The following is a 27350-nucleotide window of genomic DNA, read 5'->3' on the forward strand; positions in this document are numbered from 1 at the left end:
TTTGTAACATAAAATCTTTATGGTGTCCGTGTATTTTGTCTATGTAATGACACGAAAGCATTTATATTTTCCCCTGAGAAATGTTATGGCAACATTGATACAAATGGCCGCCATATTGGTCTATTTTTGGCGAATTTAAATCAAATTAATACTTTGTATTTTTTAAACGGCTAATGCTCATAAATAATTCACGAGGTCCTATCTTTTTAGATTTTAATATATTTAAAATTTTATTTTTTGGCAAGACTTTTTTCATTAAAAATAGTTTTAAACAATTATAAAATTTCGAACTTGAGTTGACCACATCCTGTTTTCATGACTTTTGAGAAAGCGGATATGGTTGGTCCGCCATAATCATTCGTGTGGGTCTGTGGTTGTGTGGTTTGGGTGTCTTACCGGTGCCAAGCATTATTTTTAATTAGTAATAAGTTATGCGTATGAATCCAGACATGGACGATGACGAGAAGGGGTGAGCATAATAAAATGTATTTTTTAAATGTGTAAAAGGTTTTCCGGGTATGTCAAACTATAATAGGTCAAACTGCATGTCGCTTGCTGTGTCGCATTTCTTGAACAGCCAGCACATCTTGCTAAGTAAGGTTACGTATATGGCAGCATTGCATTTTACTTAAATCTTTATGATGTGTAAGATAAAATATGATGGCTAGTCTTGGCTTAAAGTTCAGTTCCTATCTGTTCAATTAGCCTTTTACCGGCGAGCGGCCACCGACCCCAAGCCTTAGAGTGCGACTTGCGTGCTAACGATCATGGCAGCTTCACTTTCTCGTTGTTTTTGCCTTTTTTTGGCAATATGTTATTCTTTAACGTAATTATTTAAATACGAATGTTTATATAACTGTACATCGTCGAAATTCCTTCGATGCGGAAACTTCGCAGTAAGAATAACCTTTCTGTGACAAATCATTGCTTTCTCTTATCGTATAATTCGCGGTATGGCTTTGTCAGTGTCACGTTTATATAGAGTATTTCGATAGCTTCTTATTTTCGATACATGCGATAATAATGAGGTTATTGGAGCGGCGGAGTGCCGCGTAGCTCAATCTCATTTACGAGACACGGCTAAAACATGCTGATTCATTAGCATATAGTTACCAGCGTCGACCGTATAAAATGTCTTCAACATTTGCACGCATTTTTTGCAAATCAAGCATGTGTTTATTTAAAAAGGCACGTTCACTACGACAGTGTGCAGTATTTAGACAACTTGATAATGTAATATGTTAGAACACAACAATTTATATTATAATTGTTAATTTGTTTTATCAGTTACGATTTTGATTATCTTTTAATGTTTTATTTTCATGATTCCTTACAAGTATAAAATGAGAGATGATAAGCTTGTGAAATTTTCCATACATACAATGTGAACAATCACATAGAGAGATTAAAGAGAATGGCACTTTCACCAGTTGTTGGTTATGTTATACAGTATAGGTGGCTTGAAAGTATATTTGAAACAATTTATATAATAAAAACTATCAAAAATTATAAAGCAATATAGCATTTAAAGCTTGCTGCCAAAGTAAAATTTATCTAAATAATAAAACAAATGTATAGATAACAGTTATGTGTCAAATATTTGGGTCAATATGACAAAAGTAATCATATTTTTTTTAAATGATATTTAGTGAACTTAATAAGGAGAAGAAGCACACTTGTGTTAAAAATACAACACTTGTTGATCAAAAATCTTTTAGCTATAAATTTATGCATTGACGAAATAGAAATAAACACAAAATATCCAAATACCTACAAGTAAAAGAAAAAAATTGAAAAATGTTGAAAGTTAATTTAGTAACTTTTTGTTCTGTATAATGCTGTAATTTTTTTGCTTCTTTTAAAACATGTATTTATTTACACATTTTTTATTTAAACCATTTTATATTTGCCAATAAAGTAGGGTTTTTGTCAGGTTTTTACAGTAGTCTTGTAGACTTAAGAAATTGAAGAAATTACATGATATTAAAGAAACTAGCTGTTGACTTTTCCGCCCAGAATAAAAAAACATAATAAGTAACCTATGTGTTCTTCCAGACTATGATCTACATTTATGTCAAATTTCATTGAGATCTGTCGAGAGCTGGAGATGCCTTCTAACAAACATCCATCCAAACATTTGCATTTTTTATATTAGTAAGATATGCTTTAAATTGAAAACACTGTTGAATGATTCTGAAGCAGTTTTACCTTTTATCATTGAACTTGCCTTATTTGTTTGTTTATATTAAAATTGTAAATTAAACATTGAATATTGTTTGCTTTATATACACATAATTAAAAAGTCAAAAACATTTGGCTTGGCTGTTTTACTTTCAAGTTCTGAATTTCATATTATTTTTGCAACTGAGATGGCTGAAATGCTATATTTTTATATTTTTTTAGTCTAATATAATGTTATCCATTAATTATTTATCATGAGAGTATAGATAGTGAAAGCCAAAGAAAGTATGGATGGATTGTGTGAAAGAGGATATGCATAAGAAGGGGGTAAATTCAGATATGACGGCTGATAGAGATGTATGGAGGAGTACATACTGTGCCGACCCTCCATAGGTATAAGGGCAGGTTGATGATGAGTATAAATAGCATTTGATAAGATTTTAATTAACATGATTTTCTCTTTAATAGTAAGTGAAAGTGAATTTGAAATATGACTCATGTGAGAAGTAATTTCTGTATGTTTAAATTTAAATATTTTAGGCATTGTAACAATTAAAAAATAATAAAAAGTATGTAAATGAGTCTGAGAGTAATGAAAATGAGAGAGATTGAATTAAATTAATCTTACTAATATTATAAAAGTGAATGTTTGGATGGATGTCTTTTACTATGTACTTACCTAATGGCCCAAAGGTTCTTGCTAAAATTTTGGCATAGTCTGGAAGAACACATAGGCTACTAATTCAATCCTTTTTTAATTCGATATTCGATTCGCGTGCAAAACCTATTCTGTATTTTTTATATTAGGTTTTTAAACAATAGTTACTGAAATTTTATTTTCACCTCAACTCATCCACTAATCCACTATTTTACTCAATTATAGCAGTTCTTGATTTCAATGAAAATGTGTTTGTTTGACAGAAAACTGTTTGTTGGTGGTCTGTCATGGGAGACTTCACAGGAGAACTTGCAGCGCTACTTCTCGCGCTACGGCGACGTGATCGATTGCGTTGTGATGAAGAATAGCGAGTCTGGCCGCTCGAGGGGTTTTGGATTTGTTACATTCGCTGAACCCAGCCTTGTTAACGTAGTGCTCCAGAATGGACCACATCAGCTTGATGGCAGGTTAGTTGAACCGTTGTCTCAGTGAGGAAATGTTATTATTTCTATGTATTCCTTATAACATATTGACGCCCCCACCGAATAACCCCGTAATAGGAAAAATCAATTTTTTCAGGAGAAGCAACAAAACCGTATTTCTTTAATAACTTCATCAATAATTATTGTACAAGAATCTTTTAGATACCAAAACAAAGCTTAATTTTTATAGCTTCATTGTATTTAATTTTCATTCATATATTCCGGGCGTATTCTGTGCTATGAAGGAAAAATTATAATACCGGAAATTTTATCTTAAAGTATAAAATTAATGTTTTGATTCGAATTAGTATAAGTTATACAAGTAACTTTCGTAATCCATTACCTACGGTTATTAGTGACTGACTTTTCCTTACTTTCTTGTGCAAAAGTATAAGAACGCTTTTTACATTGTGGACTAGTAGTTAGATTTACGGTGAACTGAAAATATTTGTGTGGGCGATATACGCAAGAGGCGAGTACTAGGAAGTACTGATTCATCTGATAGGTGTGTGGGTATCTTACCAATTTTTGTTTTGGGTAATTTAAGAAAAAAAATTACATCTTACGAAAATAGAAAAAATCATAGTTGTAGAAAGTAACAATACTTTATGATTTTTTTCTCTATTTATAATGTTTTATTACTCATTTATATTTTTGGTGTATTTTAGAAGTGATATTGAATTATTTAGTTTATAATATGTTTAAGTTTAAGAAATTCTTCTAAGTATGGTTGGCGACAGGCAGGCGGCCGGCCGTAAAAAATTAAGCCAAAATTTTAAGGCTTATAAAACGTGCGCCGACACCACGTAAGTGGGATAAGGCCAGGAAGATAATGACTTTAATAATTTTTGAGAAAAAACTAACACATTAGAGAGATTAAAAGTAAATGAATTCAGTAGAATTATTATTCTAAAAGACTTTAATTAAAAATTTATTGAAATCTAAAAAAAATATTATACGAAAGAATGTTAAATGAAGGTCTAATTCTGTCGAAGAAGTGATAGCGAGTGAGGTTATCTAGCGAAAAACCATGCGTTTATTGTAATAACATTCCAAGGTTATGCGGGCGATCCCTTCACCGTGCAACTGGTCGCGATTCTACATTGTTATCTCCTCCCGCCACAGACACGTGCCACGAAAGTACATTTTAATCACGCGCCTTCGGGAACTATTACTATTAGGTGTAGATGCACGCACTTTTGTACCGGGTTATAAGAACATGATTCACGCATTAGGTATATACATCGGAGATTTACAACTCACTGTTGTTACTCTGGTGCACTGAGAGCATCGATGGCGAAGTTGTAAAGCGATTAAGACCTACACGACCAGATTCGATCCCCGCTACATATCAATATGCTTTTGATTTTCTTATTTCGTGAAGGAAAACATCGTGATAGCCTGCATATGTATGATGTAATGGATTAGACAGAAGAAATAGTGTTTCTATGACTTAAAGTAAATAAACTAACAGATACTGTTAATATGAGAAAAAAACATCCTGTCACCTTTATAAAATGTGACCCAATTGTACTTAAATAAACCGCGGCCGACTTTGATTTCTATATTAAAATGCAAACATTTGAATGAACATTTTAAATATAAGTGAGCTTACAAAAAGCCTTAAAATCTCAGGTTACTAATTAAATTTGTAGACTCTTAGAATAAATGCACTAGTGAATCTGCAGTTAGCCTTTTTACGGAATCAAGTCGATTACAGAAGTACCAAAAAATTATGGACCTTGCACTATCTGAATAAAAGAGTATCCTCTATAAGTGAGAGTTGATGTTCGGACGATCTTCATAACCGAAAAACTCCGGTGAGGACGAAACCGATGTTGCGATCCCTTGGACTCTAACTTATCAAGGTTTGACTGTATTTTAAAAATACATATAACTATATAACAAAGTGTAAATAATCTAGACACGCTGGTTAATACGTAATAATGATTTTCTTTAGTTTTGTATGACTCACATTCTGATTGGTAACATATTGTCGCAATAGTCGAATCATTTCACACGTTTCAAGACATGAAGACACTAACATACAAAAAAGAGTAATATAACAAACTCCATTCCACCCTTCTTGAAAAACAGATGTTGTACAGAAAATGGAACAATACGGTAATGTTGTAAAAATTAAGAAAATACATGTGATTGCAACGTTCAGTTGAAAACAATTTTTATCTCCAGTTTTAATGAATTCGCACATTACATATGGAACGTAAATATGAATGAGGGTCGAGAAACTGTACCTCGGGGCACGACTGATATATTCTAAACGACTAGATAAGAAATCGATACTCTGTGTTCGGACGTGGAATTAAATGCGTGCAAGTTAAAAAAAATATATTTTTTTGACGAATATTTGTTTAAAGGTATGTCGGGAACGGCTCAACGGATCTTGATGAAATTTGGCACAGATGTAGAACGTAGTCTGGATAAACCCATTTATTAATTTGTTTTTAATTGACTGATGGGCAAAAGATAGTTATGAATAAACTTCTAATAGCAGATTTTTAAGAAGTCTTTATTAAAATAGATTAAATATAATTTTGTATTGGCGGTGTGATGTTTTACGAATTCCTGAACGCCTATAATGCGCCTACTAAGAATTGATTAAGGGCCGTTATTCGAAGTTTGCATTAAGGTCACGCGCCTCGTTTGCTGTAAATCGACATTTAGTTCTTATGAATAGACTGGGAAAAGGAATTCTTGTAATTACCTTAATAACATTAGGACGTAAAATCCAAATAGACCTTGATCGAATAGAACAAATGATGAAAACACAAGTTTATATCCTTAAATACACTTTTATATATCAAAATAAAATAATAAAGTTGTATAGCCTCGATAACAAGCAATTTTCAATTTGTAAGCTACGAATGATAAATGCAAACACGTCCCGTCTGACAATGGACAATTGTCGGTGGTAACAATAGGACTGTGGAAGAGCTGGAAGCTGCATTGGGTACACGCACTTGCATCTCACTTGTAGTAAACCAGTGTATTATATAAATTTCTCTCTCATAACTTCAGAGTTTATTTCATATAATATAATGTTTCAAATTTATATGACTTAACATAATGCATTGGATAGATGCAAAATTATAATACAGTCAAAATCTGTTATAACGACATCGAAGGGACTACTCATATTGAGTCGTAAAAACCGATAGTTGTAACAACCGGTGACAGGTATTAATAGGAAAGATATGTAATAACATTCAGCCAGGACCTTTGATTTTGGTCAATTTAACCGGTACGTTGTTCTAAACGATGTCGCCATAAACGGTTTTGCCTGTATATCAATTGATGAAATATAAAATTATACATTAGAAATAACATATTTTACGAGGTCGTTTCTGAAAGTTCATGTAGTAGAGTATTATTGTAGGTATGTCGAGGAGTATGAAATATTAATGTAACTGTCTATGGATTGCTAATCCATAACTCTAATCAGTAATGGATTATAGTACTGTCCTTGTGGCGTTCACTTACCTAGAACAATATACGGATCCCCGTCTTCCTGGAATAATATAAAACGCAATCAATAGAAAATTTCAAGGCATACGCAGCGCAGGCGTATCGTCCCCGTGAAACAACCCATCCTTTTTTTTACTCACTAAATATATATTTATATAATTTTATACATAACTTTTTTTTTAATTTATCTAGTCTACTATGTAGACGAGTGTTTGCAAATTAGGATAGTGCGATATTGTAGAGATTTGTTAACATTTTTTTAATCTAGAATAATGGAAATGAGCGAAGTAAAAGAGAAAAATAATACACATACGCATTATTTATTCAGAAAAACGTATATTTCATATGTTAAAGGGTAAAAAATACCTATGTAGTATTTTAATTATTCCTTTTACGTATATTATTTATGTTTTTTTAGAGATTTAAAGAGTAAATAAAGAAAAATATTTACCTAACGGATAATGGAACCGACATAGTTTTAGCTTGTAGCTAGTTTTGAGCTATCCTTACAAGCTCTGGAAAGCTCAATAAGGATAGTATTTTATCCCTAACTCTGCATTGTCTTGCTCAGAAGCTAATTACAAAACTGTAATACTAATAATCCATTTATAGTAGACCGCGTTTTGCAGTAACTATACCATCGGGTGAATGTCCTTCTCGTATAAAGTTATAAAAAAGTCGTTAGTACGCGCCGTCCGGTTTATTTTGTGTCCTCTACATTAGGAGGCGGACCTCGGTTGTTTGTGAATACATCAATAATTTTTCCATATTGCTACGTCATAATATAAAATATCACAAAATACAATGAACAAGTAAAATGCAAAAATGTATTTTGTTATAGATTAAGGTGACCTTGAGAAGGAACGTGTGAATAATTTTTTTTAAGTATAACTGTGGTCGCAAAGTCCCGGTTTCGATAAGAATTCGTTCTGTTCTGATCGGAGTTCAATGGTTGGGGCCGACCAACTGGCAAACGTCACATCTATGACACCTCCCTTGCTAACGCTTCAATGACTTTGTGGCATTTCTGATACATTAATGCATGAATGTCCCCTTATGTGTACGTAAAACCGATTTTATTATTATTACGCTTTTAAAGTTTTTTTTTTCAACATTAGATTTCACATTTCACATTAATAGATCTTAAGTTTATTTAAAATACACTGTTAGAATAATTAAAGCAAAATATAAAGATTATCAAACACCCACGTTCATTTTGTTCGGACAATCAACCTGCGAAGCCGCAACTTAGGCCTACGCAAAATATGCCACAGTTGTCGATAAAAAAATTGAATGAACAGGTTAATCCGAAAAACAGTTGAGATATATATTATTGTTTATATAAGAAATCATGAATGTGTACATATAAGGTTCACATTTTAAGTTCATTTTTCATGAAGACTTCAATCTTTAACCTCAAGGAAAGCGTTATTCTGCAACAATGAATCATTGTGACAATGTTTAGTAGCATTGTTCAACTAAGTTAAAGATTCGCATTTGTAATTTAATCATGTAATAGCCAATTGGCTTCCCGTACACACCCTCGTAGCCCTCCATTTTGTTTTAACGTTCCCCTATGTGTATTCATTACCCCATGCACGTGTTCTAACACTTGTAACACGCGCTCCTAGTTTATTGGGTAATTAAAACAATAAGATGGCTGGTAATAATTTGGAATTGTGCTGTTTTTAGCTCTTATACTATGGCAAATATTGGTGAATATATTTGAACAGATAAAATTGTTTGATAAATATCCTACTACCATCCTTACAAGGTACGAATAGTAGGAGATATATCTCACGGCATAATTTAGATGTATGAATGTTTGTCACCACGTAATTCCAGTTTAGCCTGAAGTAACCTGCCTGTATGAATTAAAATATAAAAAAAAACTAGCTCACATAAAGCATAAGCTACTATAATGCCCTTTATGAGCTAGTTTGTTTTTTTTATTATACACGGAGGAAGTCGCGGGCGAAAGCTCGTAGTTAACAAGTTATTATAATGGTTCCTAGATTACTTTTTCATATTGGACGTAGAGATGAATGTAAAAAAAATATCAAATCCTTTTTGTTCATAGAACCATCGACCCGAAGCCGTGCAACCCCCGCACGCTGCAGAAGCCGAAACGCGGCGGCGGCTACCCCAAGGTGTTCCTCGGTGGTCTGCCCTCCAACATCACCGAGACCGACCTGCGCATGTTCTTTGGCCGCTACGGCAAGGTTATGGAGGTCGTCATCATGTACGACCAGGAGAAGAAGAAGTCGAGAGGTAATACCCACAAATTTTACCTAACCTCCCAAAACATAGTTTACCCAGACAAAATTTATTCAATCATTCACAAATCGATGTTTCAATTGCCAAATATTAATATTTTAAGAAATGTAACAAGTCTTTTTTTATGTTTTGCGAAAATTCATTTATTTTTACCCTGTGTTTGGGCTAAAACAGAGTAATTATTAATTTGGCTATTGAGGCATAAAATTATTGTCATTAACATTTTATAAAGATATCATTGATTTGTTATATTACCCTCAAAACTGTATATAACAGGTAAAATTAATTCTTAGAAGATACTGGCTTAGTATGCCTTAAATATAGCTTAGCAAAACATTTTTAATTATTCTTTGTTATACAAATTTGGCTTTCTTATGATAAATTGATCTTTTCGGCTTATTCTATGATTTTTAAAAAGTATTTAGTTTTAAAATGTAAACAGATAAAGTTCATTTAGGGTTTGAGATAATTTTCTAAATTTTAGCCTAGTAAATTAATGAAACTTTGAAACAGTAATTTGTAATGTAAAGATTTGTTAAACAAATTGTCTCTTTTTCACCTAGTTGAACGAAGGCTAGGTATGTAATAGTTTACTAAAAACTATATAAAATGAATGGACTGTTGTAGATATATATACATTTATTATAAGTATATAACAAATTGATACATTTGTATATCATATTTATAAAAATCTGTGCTTAATAAATACATGTCTTCCTGCATATAAATTCATATTTATTTGACAAAGTTATCTATCTGTCTCCGTGCGGCTTTAAAAAAAACCTTTATAAGTAAGTCTACAACTGTGCCAAATTTCATCAAGATCCGTTGAGCCGTTATGTAGATATCTTCAAACATCCATCCATCCAAACATTCGCATTTATAATATTAGTAGGATAAAGTTATTCTTAAACAATCGATGTTGAATCAATGTGGCTTATGTCGCATAGTGTGTCTATTAGTTTGTTTCTAAAGCTGAGACATCTGTACACATTCGTTATCCTCTTTTTTCTAAAGAGAATTAGAGGTATGGCAATATTTGAGGTTTGTACAAGTGTTTCAGTTACGCAAAATCAATGGTAATCTTGTAGATTTAACTTGACTCTCCTTGCCTTGTATTCTTCGTACTACAGCATGCATCCTTGTATTTTTCTAAGTTGATAACTTCAGTGGTGGCTTTTGGCTCTCAATGTTTAATTAATTTTATGTTATTATTATTTTATTTTAAATAATGTATAAAGAAGTTTAATTGACTCATTACTAGTTAAGATCTGTCATATAAAAAAGAGTTATTAATTATATTAAATTTAAAATGGTTACTATGTTTGAACACTTGACTGATTTCTGGGGTAAAAAATGGTTTACTTGATTAGTTTGCTACCCAATGATATCTGCAACTAGAGAAGAATATATATTTTTTTTTTTGAAATAAGAAATCAACACCAATTGGGCTAAGTTAAAGCTTTTTGTGTGTTTTAGGTTTCGGCTTCCTGTCGTTCGAGGACGAGGTGTCAGTGGAGAGAGTGACTCAGGAGCACTTCATTAACCTCAACGGCAAACAGGTGATTACAACATTATGTATATATCCCTTTACTGCCTTCTTTATCAACACAATTTTTATCCACATCCAGGCAGTGCCTTCAACTTGTTCTGTTGTCGGTACGTTCAGATGTTTGTGGTACAGCAAAGCAGATCTGCATACACTCTTTAACTTTCTAAGAGTTATGGAGCCTACTAAGTTTGCTACATTTAAATATTTATTAAACGCATATAAAGCTTGTTCTTTTATGGCATTGTCAATAAGAGGCGATCATTAATTCTGAACTCGATTTCAGGTGGAGATCAAGCGCGCGGAGCCCCGCGACGGGTCCGGTAAGCTCGGTTCCGGGTCCGGTGGTATGGGCGGAGGTGCAATGGGCGGAGCGCCCGGAGACGCCCCCGCCGCCGGACAATGGGGCCCGCCCCAGGCCGCGCCCATCAACATGATACAGGGCCATAACGGACAGATGGGTGGTCCGCCAATCAACATGCCTATGGCAGGACCCAACATCATGCAAGGGTGAGCTTCTTAATAACGTCATTTCATTCATATCCGACTCGAAGGACCTAGTTTTGTTTTCGCTAATAAACCGCTTTACTTCAAGATAATAGTATAACTAGTACAGTTTCTAGATAATATGATGAGCAGAGTATTAAAGGTGAGTTGTATGTGTCAGGTACCAAGGGTGGGGTACGTCCCCGGGGCAGACGTCGTACGCGGGGTACGGCGCTGCGGGCGGCGGCGCAGGACCCGGCAACTACCAGGGCTGGGGTGCTCCGCCCGCCCCGCAGGCGCCGCCGCACGCGCCCGCCTGGCCCGCCACCAACAACTACACGCAGCACGCGCAGCCTCCCGCACAGGGATACGGCAGCTACGGTATGTACCACCTACAATGTCTATCTCTTCTAATATTTCCTCATAAAGTTTAGCAAACAATCTACAACATATTTTGTTGTACACAATATACAGTTGCTGTTTTTATTTTTTATACTCCTTGTAGCTGAAGCTTGTGCTGCGCATCCGATTTTATTTTTCAGTTATTTTCTCTTACCTATTTAAATAAGAATATAAAATACATACATTTTATTGTTTCGATGATATGTAATAGCTAGTGAAGGAATAGATTGGACATTTCCTTTACCATTCCTATTTTTATGAAATGCTGGTAACGCATCCGTAACTCTTGTAAGCTTATTTGCTGCCTTCAACAACAAAAATATATAATATTGTTAACATATTAGTTGCAAACTGTTAAGATGCTTCTAGTGTTGAAAATTAAAAACATCTATGTGAAAGGACAGCAAATTCTTCGAAGAAGACATTTTCCTTTTTTTTTAGCCTACCCAGAAATTTCAGGTTAGGTTGTGTCAATGCTGAAATGACAACACATCAATGTTAATTTGAAATCAAACTCACAAGGAAGATGATAAAGTGACAAAATTGTAATTAAAATTTGTAAAAGGAGTTTTAAATTTGAGCTTTTTTCTTTTTACTAAATACTGAGTATTCTCATTTCATAGAGAACGTAAATTTGTATTCGATGATTTAAAATACGTTATATTTAGTAACTACGTAAAAATTTACAAAAATATTTACAATATATAGGACGACTATCATGAGTTAAATATGATATAAAAATTGTGGACTAAAAATACGAGCAAAAAACATAGATAAGTATCGGGAAAAGATGATGAGGTTAGAAGAGAATGGAGGAAACACACAAATTAAGTTGATCCCACCGTAGTAGTAACTTGGAAGATATATAAAGATTAATAAAAAATACGCAACGTTTTGGAATTCAACGCATTTAACGTATTAACCGTGCTTACGCTTCTCGCAGCCTTGCAATATCAATTTTCAATTGATTGTTCAATTGATTGTTCAATTCATTTTGTAATTAAATAAATCATCAAATTATTAAATAATATTTTACACAGTCGCCTGCAATCGCTTTTGCGTTTCTCGAGAATTTTATCCGTTGTTTCGACTTTAACATTTTATCGGCTCGTTTAGTAAGTGTTTTTCAACCTTTTGAAATAAGACAATTTTACAGTGTTAAATTATTACGCGACTCATATAACCGGATACTCGGCGTTACGGTGAAAAAGCCACATTTCGAGTTGTAACCATTTTCAATGTAACCCTTCGGATGTTCACGACCCGTAGGTTGAAAAACACTAGTTTGTTTGCTTTTCCCGGCCAAATCCGTGTACCAAATAAAGTACAAATAAGTATGCAAACAGCACGAATCTCAGGCCAAATGTTTGGCCTCCACGCGTACCTCTCTCGATACCGTTACAAGTAAATATCTTTGCCACTTTTTTGGCTAATAAAATACCGGCATTGTCCTGTATATCGCTGACGTAACGTTTGTGTGTGCAGCGAACTACAGTTCAGCGCCGGCGGGCGCTTCGGCCGGCGGCTCGTGGACCACCTGGAACATGCCGCAGAACTCCAACTCAACCGGCTCCGGTGAGTCCACTGTCACCTAACATCATCATATCTCACTCTCAAGATTAAAATAAAAAAATGAGATTAAACGATCTTGATACTCGGTCAGTTAGATTCATGTCTTTGTATGTTAAAAAAGTCGCGGTATACGAATTGTAGTTGTTACTTGTTAATATAAAAATTTTATCTGTAGTAGTTTGCGGTTTTTTTTTACATACGAAAATAAATCTTATTTTTTTCGGTGTCATTTAGCTAGCTAAAATGTGGTTAAACGTGATTGGAAATAAATAAATTAGGTATTTCAAAATTTTGCATATTTTTTTTTATAAAATTATCTTTTCATGCATTAACTTCACTTATAAATGTGACAATAATATTAAAATCTTGATAAAGTATAGAACTTCATGAATCGGTTTATAGTTTCCTGAGTTTATCCACATCCAGGCAGTGCCCTCGACCACTTTTGTCGTTGGTACGTTCAGATGTTTGTGGTAAAGCAATACAAATTTAATAATGCTCACTCTTCTTGTGGATTGTTGAGTTGATAGAGTTTGTACAAGTTTTTTTATAAATATTATTTAATGATAATTTATAAGATCCTATATAATTTTACTAAACTGTTTTAAAATCAACTAACATTTACAAGAGTTACGGATTATTTACCAAAATTTTCTTGACAAAGAGCAGATCTTGACAGAGGCGTACTTGTTTTGAGGTTATAATTGAGCAAGCTGAACGTCGTCCGATTAACTTAATATGCCAAATAATAACATTATTTTTCATTACGTACATATAAAGCGTTAGTGTGTTACGAGTTAAGTACTTGACTGGTATGAAATTCCCGGGTTCGATTCCCGCCATGTACCAATGTGTTTTTCGATTTACATATGTACATTTACCCGATATTCTTACGGTGAAGAAAAATATCATGGTCTGTGAAGAAATTCAAAAATATGTGTGAAGTCAACCAACCCCCACTTGGCCGGCATGGTTGACTATGGCCTAGTCACCTCTAACTTAGGTTAGGCTCTGAGTCCCTCAGTGAGGACCTATAGTGAGCTCATGATGACATATATAGATAATATTTGTATTGAGACAGTGAGCGTAGTACATAGTCTGTAGGTATGTATGTGCACGCCGCAGGGTCGTACGTACCGCTGTCTGAGAGCGGGGAGATGTACGGACGCGGCGCTGGAGGCGGAGGCGGAGGCGCCGCGCCCGCGCTCACAGGCGCGCTCTCCTCCGCCGCACTCAACAAGTCCTCGTCTGACTACTCCACGTACCAGCAATACCCGCCCGCGTACCAACAGGACCAGGTATGTACACGCGTATACACGCAATATGTCATGTAAACAAGATGGCGGCGTGTCGGCCATTTTGTTATATGTCATTAAGATGGCGGTTTATTATATTCTGTTAATTGTTTCATGTTTTGTTCGATTTAAGATTAATTAATGTTTTTGAAAGATAATAATGGAACTTGAATTTAACTTTTTTAATTGACATTTATACGCAAAATGGCCGCCACCGCACGCGGTTGTTAGTTTTCTAGTATTACATGGATTTATTTGTATCATAGCTGGATGTTGGTTTAAAATGGATTTAATTTAATTTTCATTTATGTTTGAAGTAATTACTTTTTAAAATAATATGTCCAGGTATAATGTAATTTTATTTTTCAAACTAAATTTAAGCAATATAATTTTTAATTCAGTTAATCTGTACTGTGTTTGAAAAGATGTTGCTTTTATTTAGTTGTATATTTGCTTAGAAAATTACAAATTTTATAATATTTTTCTCATTTAAAAAAAAATTAAGTTTATAGTATTTTTTGTTCATATTTTTGAGTTTGTGAGAATTATATTATGAGACTTGTAATGAAATTTTATACGTCATTAAAGGTTTAGTGTCCATCACCAAACATTTATTGATGATTGTGTATTACTGTGGCCTTCTACTACCAATACTGTATGAAAAAATATGGGTTTAGCATAGACATTACCAGACATCATGATTATACTTAAGCTTACGAAGTCCATTTTTCAAATTAATAATACATATTTCGTGGTAAAACTCTTTATAACCCACTTTGACTTCTATATCAATTAGCGGCGGTCAAAGGGTTAAAACGTTTAACTAAACAGTGTCTAACTGTAGTTTTTTTCTTCGAGTACTAGAGAATATGTTTCATACAGTGTTTTAGGTAGAGAAGTGTCACAGTTTTAATGTTTAAGATTTTGGCGAATTCAGCATGGGCCATGAAAATATTTGCACATCATATTTTAACACGGTGTTGGTTTTTTTTGTTATACATCTCATTATTCACAGAATTTTGAATTTACTAAAATTGCATTTTGCTTTCATTAATGATCACAAATAATATAGAGCTAATATGTTACATGCTTTTTCTTAGGAAAATCCTATTTTATTAATACTGTCTCTTTGTATTTGTAATAATTTGTTATATTTTAATAAATTTTCTTATATCTGTAATGAACAAAATTTTTACATTTACAAGAGATTATCATATTCATTGTCTTTGATATCGAAACGGTTTTCTATATTTTTCACAAACCCCTTTCCTAAATCTCAATAAAACGGTTTAAATAAATGTTTGTATGTCCATCTGCTTTTTTTGTCATTAAATTTGATGATTTCGTCTAAACAAAAATATTAGTAATTAACGGCAAGATCTTTTTAAAGTATAAAAAATTCCATTCCTAATAGTTTTAGAATTTGTTAAAAGTTAAAAGGCTTTTAAAATCCCTTGCTAAATTATTTCCCAGATGTTTTACTTGATTTTTTCAAATTCTCAAGTTAAAAACTTGCTTCAAGTCATATTTGTATAGTGCCAAAGTTAATGTACGATAGTGATTTTTTTTTTGTTTTTTTTTTTTTGGATATTACTCTAGTATAATGCTCATACTCACAAATGTTTTTAACACTTAATGTCTTATATCAAATGATAACTTTTATTTGTATTTGTGTTACTTCACTAATATGCATAATTAATAACAGCACAGTTTTCTAAAACTCTATGTTTCATCCATTCACTTAGTAATTGTCCTCACAAATCTTGTCAGAATTGAAGCCTCACTTAAAATGCAAGAAATTGTAAATAAATTTAGTTTACAAATAATTTTACGCATGAAATGGGCGGTATATTATTGCTCTTTGCATTTTTTCTCTAATCCACGTAAAACAAAGATTTATCCGATCTGTTTTTAACTTCAAACTTTTGGTGAATCGACTATATCTTGGATAAAGTTTAAATTAAAATAATTAGTTTGATATTTCTAGCTTTTTTCTTATTTTACTTTGTAGCTACTTTATCCAAAATATAGCTATTTATGTAATTTGTACTGAAAGCGATTCAAGCGCTTTATTTACCAAAGTACAGCCAAGTTGACATAGTTTGTATTATGTTTTTGCTTGTGACCCCGGGGCTTGCTCTCCTACCTTCCCATATGATCCTCCGCTTTATCTTTGATTTTATCCCGCATCCCTCCATTCAATAGTTTTGCGTGGTAGTCGGTATGTGAGATCGCATGGAAGACAAGTCTATTCCCATTTACCTTTTAATTTACAAACATATGCGGCACATCAGTTATGAATCAAAATGATATGATAGTTGCAACATTCAATTTGGTTGTACTTACTGAGTTTGTTTGCGATTCACGAATGTTTGTGCGACTTAACCACCGGTGAGAGAGTGAAATTCAGCGAAATGCAAACAAACATTGAGGTCGTGTTGCAGCATGATATGACATAACATTGAGCTCAATAGATTACGACCATTACCCCCCCCCCTCCCCCTCTACCCCTTTGACTAGTGCTAATGTGTGCCGTTTGAGATATAATGAAACGCTTTCGATATCGAAGACATCGTCCTCTGCATGCTTTCAGTGGCGAGATAAAAAACGTGCGATGTCTTTTTGATTTTACCAGCTATGCTGCGGTTCGTAATGCGAACGGTATTCGCTAAATCCCCCGCTAATGTGACCGCGAGCCGGCTCTCTCGAGGCGATAGCTCACCGCACCGCTATCCATAGTGAAAAATCAAGAAGATTAACAAACTTGTCAACTTTCGCTGAAGGTCTCTCATCTCCGCCTCCCCCTCCCCCGCCTCCGCCCTACCTCCTCTACCCCCAGTCATCATCCTGCCCTTGGGGTTAATTACATTGCTTTCGCCCGGTCCATTGTTCACGCGCTGCGCTACTTACATAACTGCCTGAGACAGGTGCATTGTGGCGAGTGGGACTTGATGTCTTGTAATTCTTCTTTTCCAGTTGGTCGATCAGGGTCCACAAGAGTGGCTCCTCCAGAAAGACAATTAGAGATAAGGGTTCAGATGAGGGCATGTCGCGAAACTCTGGGGATTTCTCACTATGGACGGTTCGGTTATCGCGACGGTCGCGCGGCTCTACCTAAAAGGCATCGCACCGCTCTAGTTGTTAAGCTTACATTTAGTTCACAATATTCATATTGCATTTTATTTTTGTAGCCGTGCGAGATGATTCAATCACCTTGTATCATCTCAACACATGTAAATTGGCATTTAAAGTACAAATTAGTAAAATTTGGATTTTTCTCGTATTGTTACAGGTTCATTAATAATTAATTTTAATTATAAAAAAATAAATAATGTTAAGAGAGCTGTACTTTAAGTGTTCAGACGAAATTCATAACTCTGTCGAATGTAACGAGAGATCATAATATACTTAGGAGCAAAACTGTGTTAAAACATCATGGGGCATCGTCGAATGCGGCCTTCAATTACGATTACATATTATTATGACATATTAAATGCATATTGACATACAAAGCTTGTGGCCTCATTTCGATCCCTCATGACGTCAGTGGCCGAAGCCTCGGCCGCGCGCCATATGTTTGTAACAGCTAGCGAGCCTCGCCCACACCGCGGCGCCTGCGCGGCTAACACGCGGCTAACACGCGGCATGACCGCGCAGCCGCGACCGATGGCCCGAGGCTACGTTATCTCAGCGGCCGCAGAACGCTGCAGAGCTTGTGCATTCAGAATTAAGTCCTCCTTCATTGTGTACTACATATCCACCCATAAATGTAGTTAATAATCCGCTAATGTTTTACTTTACCCTGTTAAGCTTATACGTAGTCAGTTTTTATTTATCGCCTATAACGTAGCCTCCGACGATCGCGTGGCCTCTCGAGGCTTCGGCCGGTTCGTCGTCTCGTGTTCCCAAACGAACGCAACTATAATTTCGATATATGAAAACATTGCTGTTGTTCGTAAAAATTGGTAGATGTCATTAACAAAGTAGATGCAATTAATTTCTGTAATAAAATAAGATGATTGCTGTCTCACCTCCGAACAACAGCAGATGCTCTTATCTTCGAAATATTGTAATATTGTGGGGCGTACTAATGAGCCGGGTGGGGTAACGTCAGGGGTCATCATACGGCGGTTCGCGGACGTACGGCGGCGAGTACCACGGCGCGGCGGGCGGCGCGCAGCCGCCAGGTGTGCACGCCGTGCCGCACCACGCGCCCAAACACTTCGCCGCGCAGGACTTTAACAAGGAGTGGAACGCCGCGTAATCGCCACTCGCACCGACACTCGCCGCCGACACCCGCACCGACACCCGCACCGACACACAAGTCGACACTGACGACACCGACATAAACACCACCACCACCACTACTAACCAACAACTGCAAGTATACAAACCCGCGACCGTACCCCAACAACCGTACAGACCCGCGGCCGTGCACCCCACCATCAGCAACCCCTTAATGTTGCCCCGACCGGTGCTCCCGTTCCCTGGCCCGATGTCCGCTCCCCTGCGCGCTCAGAACTCCACACTATTTGTGTCTCGTTACTTGTCGGTAGTTACGTGGAGGAATCGTTAGCTATGCCGCTCACCCAATGTCCGCGACTGACAACGTGCCCCCAAATGTCGGTCGCAGTTAGCGTTGAAACTGGTTGTTAATACTTTCATAACGTCCCCAGTACCATCTGGTAAACTTGCAACTTTCTCATATAACCAAAATATCCAGATTAAATAATATAACTATGACGTTCCCAATAACGAAATGGACCCCAGTACATTTAACATCGTATCCAAAGTATGTCTGCTATTGCGCGGTATGTGACTATTATTACGTGATACGAGACATATTTCGTGATATGTATTCTGCTATTACGTGATACGCGACTACTATACTACGAAATGTGACTAGTATAATGTGATACTAGACTGATATCACGCGATACACAATTCCATATGTGATATGATTAATATTGATATAGCTTAATATGCAACGACAAATATTGCACATACAATACTTGGAAATATTGGGAAAATGTTGATTATTGCAAAAGTTATTAGTACTCGTTGCAATGGTGTAGCTTTCATTTGTATTTAGTTTGTTTTCTTAATACTTAGAGCTACGACAAGTAAATTCTGTAGACAGCAATATCTATAACAATCGGTTTCAACTCGCGTTTTGACTTTAAGTTGTAAAATCCGCGGCATAGTATGAAACGAACGGCGAGTGTTCGATGAATTGTGGTCCTTGCAGACCACGCTAACTGACCTGCATATTGAATCTTGACAAAACCGATGTTAGTTGATGAGATCGATCCCCCAACAAACATACAAAATAATCATACACAAGTATATTATCAACATAAATAAAAAACAACATCAATATTATCATATTTATTTAAGTATATTACAAAATATAAGAGGTTTTTATACAATGCAATATAGAAAAATGTATGATTCTTAGAGTTAAAATTGCATTTTGAATAAGTTTATTACATAGTATGTATTGAAGATAAATAAGCGCCCTATGACTACATTAACACAAACCCACACGCGTTAAGGTGTTGTTTTTAATAAATTAATATTATAAAATGTATTTAAAAATAAATTATAAGACGAAATTCGCGTCAACTAACCGGTTAATGATTACGCCTCGGCGATAGGAGTCAATCGATGTGTTCACATTATGTTTCTCTCGTGGGCTGAGCGACTTTGCGTTGTCTGATATTATCTTATCCCCCAAGTTATCGCGGCCCCCTCTCTTTTGATCCTAATGATCGTATTTTTTTCTTATTACTAGTTTTTGGATGTGGGCTCTTAACCCTTTTTATTTTTACTCTTATCTAATCTTGAATTTGTTTGTTCTTTGGAAGTTTGATGATTTCTTTTAATAATAATATATAAAGTGAGGTGGGGTCGGGGGCCGGCGGGCGGCCGCCGCGACGTACTGCGCTCGATGCGCTCTCGTCTCACGCTACTTCCGCGCACATTTGACAGAAACTGTTTAAAAAGCCAATTTAGGGAAAAATTACCTAAACAAGTTAACTTAAGCTAATGACTTGTATAAATATTTGGTATATATATCGGTATGTATGTTTAATATTAGAATTTTGGTTATTTACCACCCACTAGACTTAGGAAAATCGTAGCGATGTAATGAGAATAATTATGTGTTAATATTTAAACAAAACATAGTATGACTGAACGTGATTTTTATATAATATTTTTACCGTAATTTTTTAATTTCTAAAAAGGGAGCAATTCTGTATAAATAAATATTTGTAATTTTAATTTTTCGTCTATGGATTTTTTAGTTTTGTATTGCAGTGTTTTAAGTCGATAATTGATTTTTAAAAAAGTAATTATAAACTAACCCGGCAAATGATAATATGAGCAAACGTTGTAAGTGTTAAGTGACTACGCTCAATGACTTAGGATATATCGCGGAGACGCCGCACCCCCCGCGCGTACGCCTGTACATATACTTACTTGTGTGTAAAGCATAATTTTAATCGATTCTCTCGTCACATAGTTTTAAAGTTTTTTATTTATGCGGATTGCCAAATATTTTTAAAACTGTATAGAGCTTCCGAGCTGTCTGCGTAGAGCACCTCGTGGCTCCGGGCCGCCGCCGGCGCGCGCTCGCCTCTCCCGCATCAAAGTGAATTATAATTTAAAATAACATTGTTAGATTAAATTTAATGTTAGTCCTTTACTGTACTATATCGCTCAATCATTTGACCGATCGACTGATTAAAATTTTAGTGATAAGCTAAGTAATTATTAGCGGGAGAGAGAAATGGGCGCGCCCCGGCGACGCCTGCGCATTATTTGTTGTAATTATCTTAGAGTTTACGTGAAAATATCTAGGCGCGCCCGCGGGCGCTCGATAAGGTTTGTTATAAACGTTTTTTAAAATAGAATTGTTGATGATTACATTGCAAGTGCATAATTTGATCGTATAGAATAGGGTTATATAATATCGCACCATAAGTAAAGTATAATTTAACTACGTGAGGTGAATAGGCAAATTATAAGCGACGCGCACCGTCGCGGCGGGTGCGGCTGCCCAAATTAAAGCTAAAACATAGTGAGGAAATAATTAAAATGCCTTTACGATGTGATGTTCATAGATAACGCGGATATTGGTACATTTCTAATAGCTCTGTATAATTATTACTAAAACGACTGAGACGAGAACGTTATGTAGCAAATTAAAACTCGTACCTTATAAAACGATTTATTGAAATAATATTAAAGATTAACGTCGGTGTAAAACCGACCTCTAGGTTACGTGTGTAGTTACGCCCGCTTTGTTCCGCTTTATTTTTATTTAACTTAATCTATTTGTTCCTATGTTAGTTTTACTTCGTCTCGATTCATTCCTCGCCGGCCGCGCGTGAGTCGCGCACGACGCACGAAGCGGCCACGCCCCGCGCCCGCGCGACCGCGCGACTTCGCCCTCTTCGCACTATATCGTTTCCATTGTTTGGGTTATAATTTCCTCGCCGTAGGTTAATGTACAACCACCGACCGCGGCACGACGCCGCTCGTGACCGTTTAATATTAGGAAACGATGCCTTACAAAAAGTTAAGTGAATATAGAGATGATTTATATTATGTTATTTTCAGTGATAATGAATTAGCACTAAGGTGGTTAGACACGGGCCGGAGCCCCTCACTCGCGAACTCTTCGGAACAATATTAAGAACTTAGTTTGTAATGAACCATCGTGGCAATCTTCTAAGTAAACATAAAGAATATAATTTATTTAAAATAAAGTATATGTATTAGAAATTTTAGATTTACTCAAACATTAAACTTAGTGCAAATTATTGTGAAAAAAAAAATCGATTGAGACTATTTATATGGGTTTTTTATTATTATATAGGAGAAAAGCATAAAATATTGGATGAATTTATTAATTAAAATAGTTAGCAAAATACAAATACGGTAAGACTCGTTAGAGGCTAGTCTGTCAAATGTGCGGCGAATGCGCCCCGGCCCCGCCCCCCGCCCCGCCCCGCGCCTTGCATCCTCTGCATTTGACGTTACACCCGTAACGTTCGACATAAGATATACACATAATGTATTTCTTTATATTATATAATATAATGTTTATGGAATAATATTTTAATCATGGCTTAACAGTAGTACTGTTGTGTAGTTAACCTTTCGACTCTTGTTTGTATCGCATTATATATAGTGTACGCGGTTTTTATATGTGTATGTTTATTTAGTAGCGACATGTTTTTTTGTGTAAAAGTGTATTTTTGGTATTTGATATGGCACACGCGCGGAGTCCGGCGTGCGCGTTATACATTAAATATACTTACTTATAATCGTAATTGACTAATTATATTATACGAGTCCCCTAGTGTTAACGTTAGGTTAGCAGGAGTTGTTTAAGTTGTGTCGCATCGCACTCGTGACGCGTCCGCATTTACACTATCATGGCCGACGCAGCAGCCGCCACTCGACCCGACCATATTGTACTCTAGTGAATCTAAAGTTATTTTAAAACAATGCAGGTATTATTAATATAAATCCTCATATTTATACTAGAGCTATTTATAATATTAATGTAATTATTGAACAGACTATCGTAAATTGAAATTGCACGGCTGTACTTTTAATGATAACATTAAACCTAGGGCAAGTTGTTATTTATTTCTGTTTTAATTAAAATTTTGATGTTGATTATTTTTAAACTATATTTTTTTTTTCATTATAGTGGATTAAAGTACATAATTCTCGATCGATTAGATTACAAAATTGATTAGGTGAACTATCGACTGATGTACAATATTTAAAATAATGGTTATTTACGACAGTATATAAGTTTTACTTTACGCCCGCTAGTGGGCTATATATTTATAACAGACTTGTATTAATTTCCTAAAATGTAATTAATTGGAAGCGGTGACCGCGACCGAGCCACAAACTAAGTATAATACAATTGTAAGACTATTATCTAGATTTGTTGTAATCTTGTAATGTGTAACTACTATACTTAGCCCTAATGAGTGCGTAGCGCGGGCGTGTCGCCGCGCCGGCTGTCGGCTGAGACACGCCCCCAGCCGGCGCGGCCACGCCCCTTTTACTTTATGTTCGTTATATAAAAAGGAAAATTATGATAGACTTACTCGGACGTCCTTGTTGATTCTTTTTTTTTACGATTACCTAATGATAATTAGTTAATTACGGTTTTAATTATTAATTTTAACTGAAGCACTAATAAAATATTAAGACGAGAAGCTTGTACGCAAAGAGTATTCGATGTAATAATTTAAAAAGTGCTATCACAGAACACTAAGGTTTTTCGAAGTAGAAATTATGCATTATTCATATTAGGTATTTTGGGTATATATTAGTGTTAGTTTATAAAAGATAACATAAGTATGTAGTGTGTAATTGTAATGAAAAAAAAAATAAAACAGTTTTGTAGTAGTTTCCTATTATTAAGCTTCTTCTATTTTAAAGGTTTAAGTAATACTACTGGTTGATTAATTAAAATATTAATATTACCACTGCAAATATTTGAGATATCTTATGATGAAATATATATCTACTATAAGGACATGATAAAACGTAGGTAATTAAAAGAAATCAAAAGTTTCAAAATAAAACTGGCTTTTTAATGTTCGCCTATCCCCCATCCTCCCCCCCCTTAGGATAAACTTATTCCCAATTCTGGATATCATAATTTTTGTTTTTATAAGTTCGCATACATAAAGTACACATTTATTATCTTAGGAATCCCAAATAATAGTCTTACTAAACAATTCAACAGAAACCAAGCCGTTTCCAATTATTATGTTCACTCTGCACAATACATTACAACACTTTTCACTTTCAACTTGCATGATTATACACCCCTTGGTAAAGTGTTGCCATATATCTACTAACTATATTTCTCCTGCCTCATAAAACTGAGCACGTACGTAGCAACATTTAAATTTTCAGTAAAATATACTATTTCGTAATGTAGATTGAACAAAATTGTACAAAAATTTATTTATATGTTGCTGCGTATAGCTTGGTTTTTTTAGCTTTATAAACTCCATACAATGAACAGAGGATGCAATATTCGATTAGCACTTTTTCGAAATCATCACCTGTCCTTTTAAGAATCTAATTTTCTTTTCCCATTCTTTTAATTTTTTTTTTAAACTTATTCCCGACATTTCGAAAATCGAACTTAGTTGGTATAGTAGAAAGAAAATTTGACTCAGCGTAGGCTTAGTGATTCACTGCTGGACTTCACATGTTTATAGGCATATTAATGTTAAGTGACCAGTGATCAAAACTACCTGATTCATCAGTTATGCACGAGTTTCGAAACCCATATCAATAGGTACAAATTAAGGCAGATTTACGAAGTCCTGACTCGAAGGACCGTAATTATGTAATAATCCATGAACCTAGAAGTTCATTGATGGTCAGCTTATAACCTCATTCCTTGCAATAGAGGGTGATGGTGTAGGAAGCAACACCGGCAGCCCCAAGTACGCACAGATACCGCAGATGAATGAAGCCATCTCTGCACCCCCACAGGTTTAATATATAACAGTATACTATTTACACAATAATATGACCAGAGGAACAACTTTTACAACTGAAAAAATTTTAGATTGCACCAAGGATAAAAATTAATGAGACCGATATAACCATAACATAATGTTTTTACTATATTCTAATAGACAAAAACAACACAAAGACAAGGTCTCAATTCAAGAATTTTTCACTTTTATCTGGCAACATGATCAACGCCATCTTTATTCTAAATAAAGCGCTATCTGGGATCCAACTAAATACTACAACTATTGGGAAACGGAATGCAAATATAAAAATAATAAATCTTGAGCAGAGATTTAACCTCGCATTTAGGTATCAATGATACACTGTAGTTACTAGATAAAAGTAAAATATTTTAAAATGATTTTGCAGCAGGTACCGTTAATGTACTGCGGCATGGTGTCGCCGCAGCCGTCGTTCTGTAACGTGTCCGACATGTCGGCATCGGCCTCAGGTTCTTATACAACACTAGATTTTTAAACTACCCACAGAAGTACAGTAGCAATAGTTAGATATTACGTTTGACGTTACATCTAGATTTTGTTCACATTTACTCATTCATTTTGAGCTCATCATAGTGTTACATCTATAAGTAGCTTCTCCACACCTATAATTAGTTGGTTATCTATACGGACATTTATCTTGAATGGGACATGTCGATGACTAGACTCGTCATATACATTTCTGTGAGTTGACACGCAGTTGAACATATTTTGGGACATGTTCATGGGTGGTTACGTTAACCGCTATTTTAAGAAATAATAGAATAGACAGGATTTACAGGACAGGACACCATGGGTTACCGATATCAAAGTCTCCGTTTAAAACATATTATCTCTGATTTGTCAAAGTTTCAAAAACTCACTTCTAGAGATCTAGAATCCTATAAAAATACACTTATTTTGTAGACCCCTTTTCATACTTTAGGTGGCAAACATATACATAAACTAGAAATTTAAACTTATCGAGAGTTCACACGACTAATATGCATCTAGATACAAGTAAAAGTAAAAAATATCATTATAGTTAGATTGAAATGAAAACTTAGACACATAAAATTAGATCTAGTTACATACGCTAAAAAAGTTTTACCATGGCGCTGGCGGTTCTAAAAAGATTGTATCTCGGATATGTAAAAAAAGGTAAGGTTTTAAGGTATGTTAAAAGAAGTGGCGTGTGGTGCGGTAAGTTTTTTGTACCTTTATGGAAACAAGCTTTTAATACATTGCTTTTTATAATTTGTATATTTTCGTGTTAAATATTGACTTGTGGGGTATAGGTGACGACTATGAATATACCGGCGGCTCCGGAGATGGATACCAGCGGTCATCGAAGCGCAGCTACCACGGCTCGTCGTCAGGAGGCACAGCATCCACGCCTTCCTATCACCCCTATCGGCGCTAACCACTGGTGACGTAGCTCATCATTCCCCATACCTCTATGGTATTTTTGATTACAACGTTTTCGGTTCTCTAATCCTGTCATGGTACGATAACGATTTTCCATCTGTACTTTACGTTAACCAAAATGACTTGACAGGCGCAACTTGTAAAGAACGGTCATATCAATATTTGTATTATAGTTTTTTTTTATATTTGCTTAATCATTGAGTTTGTAAATGATTTTTACTGGGCGCGAGTTTTGTAAGTGACGTTTACTATTGGTGTATTTTTTGGTGGTTTTTGCAAGAGATGATACGAGGAATTCAAAAGATGTTTAGAAAAGGATTATCTCAAATCTTATAAGACCGTGCCCAGATATAAGTTAGTATATTAGATTTTTCTTTTAGATGATTTTCTTTCTGTTTGGATGATTGACGGTTTCAATGGCTTTGGAAACTGAAATCAATAGTTGTATCAAACTATTCAAGACTCAGAATTGTACATTTATTTTTATATCTAACCTCATTTTACAGATTATAGTTCCTTGACTAGTTTGGTTAAACCACATGACATAGAGTGTAAGACTTCTTGCGATACTATTTGAAAAAGAAAATTATACACGTTTATTCCATGTATTAGTACAATATTTTTCTTCTGCAATCCAGAATAATGAAACTAGCAATGACGCCATCCCAACTACTATTTAATAGTTTTTATATTTTGTATTATTACAGTTAAGCAATAGATCTCGCAATGCGTTCTAATTTTTCCCTTTACCACACTAGAGTGAATAATATATGTAGTTATTTTGCCTTTATTCGGTTATAGCCCTGTTGTTGTTAAACCCGGAGTATTTATTGACTCAAAGCTTTAACGAAAGCAATACGTTTGTTACCGGCCATTTTAAAAATATTGTATTGTACCCATATCTTCAAAAATACGTCAAAGTGTAATGTACCATATATCTTCATAAATTTACTTCTTACCTACAATGGTTGGTAATGTAGA

General features: G+C 35.0%; 1 protein-coding gene across 4 annotated transcripts; it reads left to right on the forward strand.

Annotated features, from left to right (window-relative positions):
- The first annotated feature begins 335 nt into the window (after positions 1-335).
- On the forward strand, positions 336-27260 carry LOC106711504 (heterogeneous nuclear ribonucleoprotein 27C). Of its 4 annotated transcripts, XM_045682905.1 has the most exons (12): positions 336-469; positions 3103-3306; positions 8888-9078; positions 10564-10646; positions 10920-11143; positions 11301-11500; positions 13007-13096; positions 14219-14391; positions 18503-18575; positions 24854-24939; positions 25333-25414; positions 26240-27260. In XM_045682905.1, the coding sequence occupies exons 1-12, from the start codon at positions 432-434 to the stop codon at positions 26362-26364; spliced, it is 1569 nt and encodes a 522-aa protein (XP_045538861.1). In that variant the 5' UTR covers positions 336-431; the 3' UTR covers positions 26365-27260. The 4 variants fall into 4 exon arrangements, with proteins under 4 accessions (XP_045538861.1, XP_045538862.1, XP_045538863.1 ...); XM_045682906.1 differs by lacking the exon at positions 13007-13096 and having other exon boundaries at positions 338-469; XM_045682907.1 differs by lacking the exons at positions 24854-24939; positions 25333-25414 and having other exon boundaries at positions 338-469.
- The last annotated feature ends 90 nt before the right edge of the window (positions 27261-27350 follow it).

Source organism: Papilio machaon, chromosome 20 (assembly GCF_912999745.1).
Source record: "Papilio machaon chromosome 20, ilPapMach1.1, whole genome shotgun sequence".
In the NCBI taxonomy this organism is placed as follows: domain Eukaryota; kingdom Metazoa; phylum Arthropoda; class Insecta; order Lepidoptera; family Papilionidae; genus Papilio; species Papilio machaon.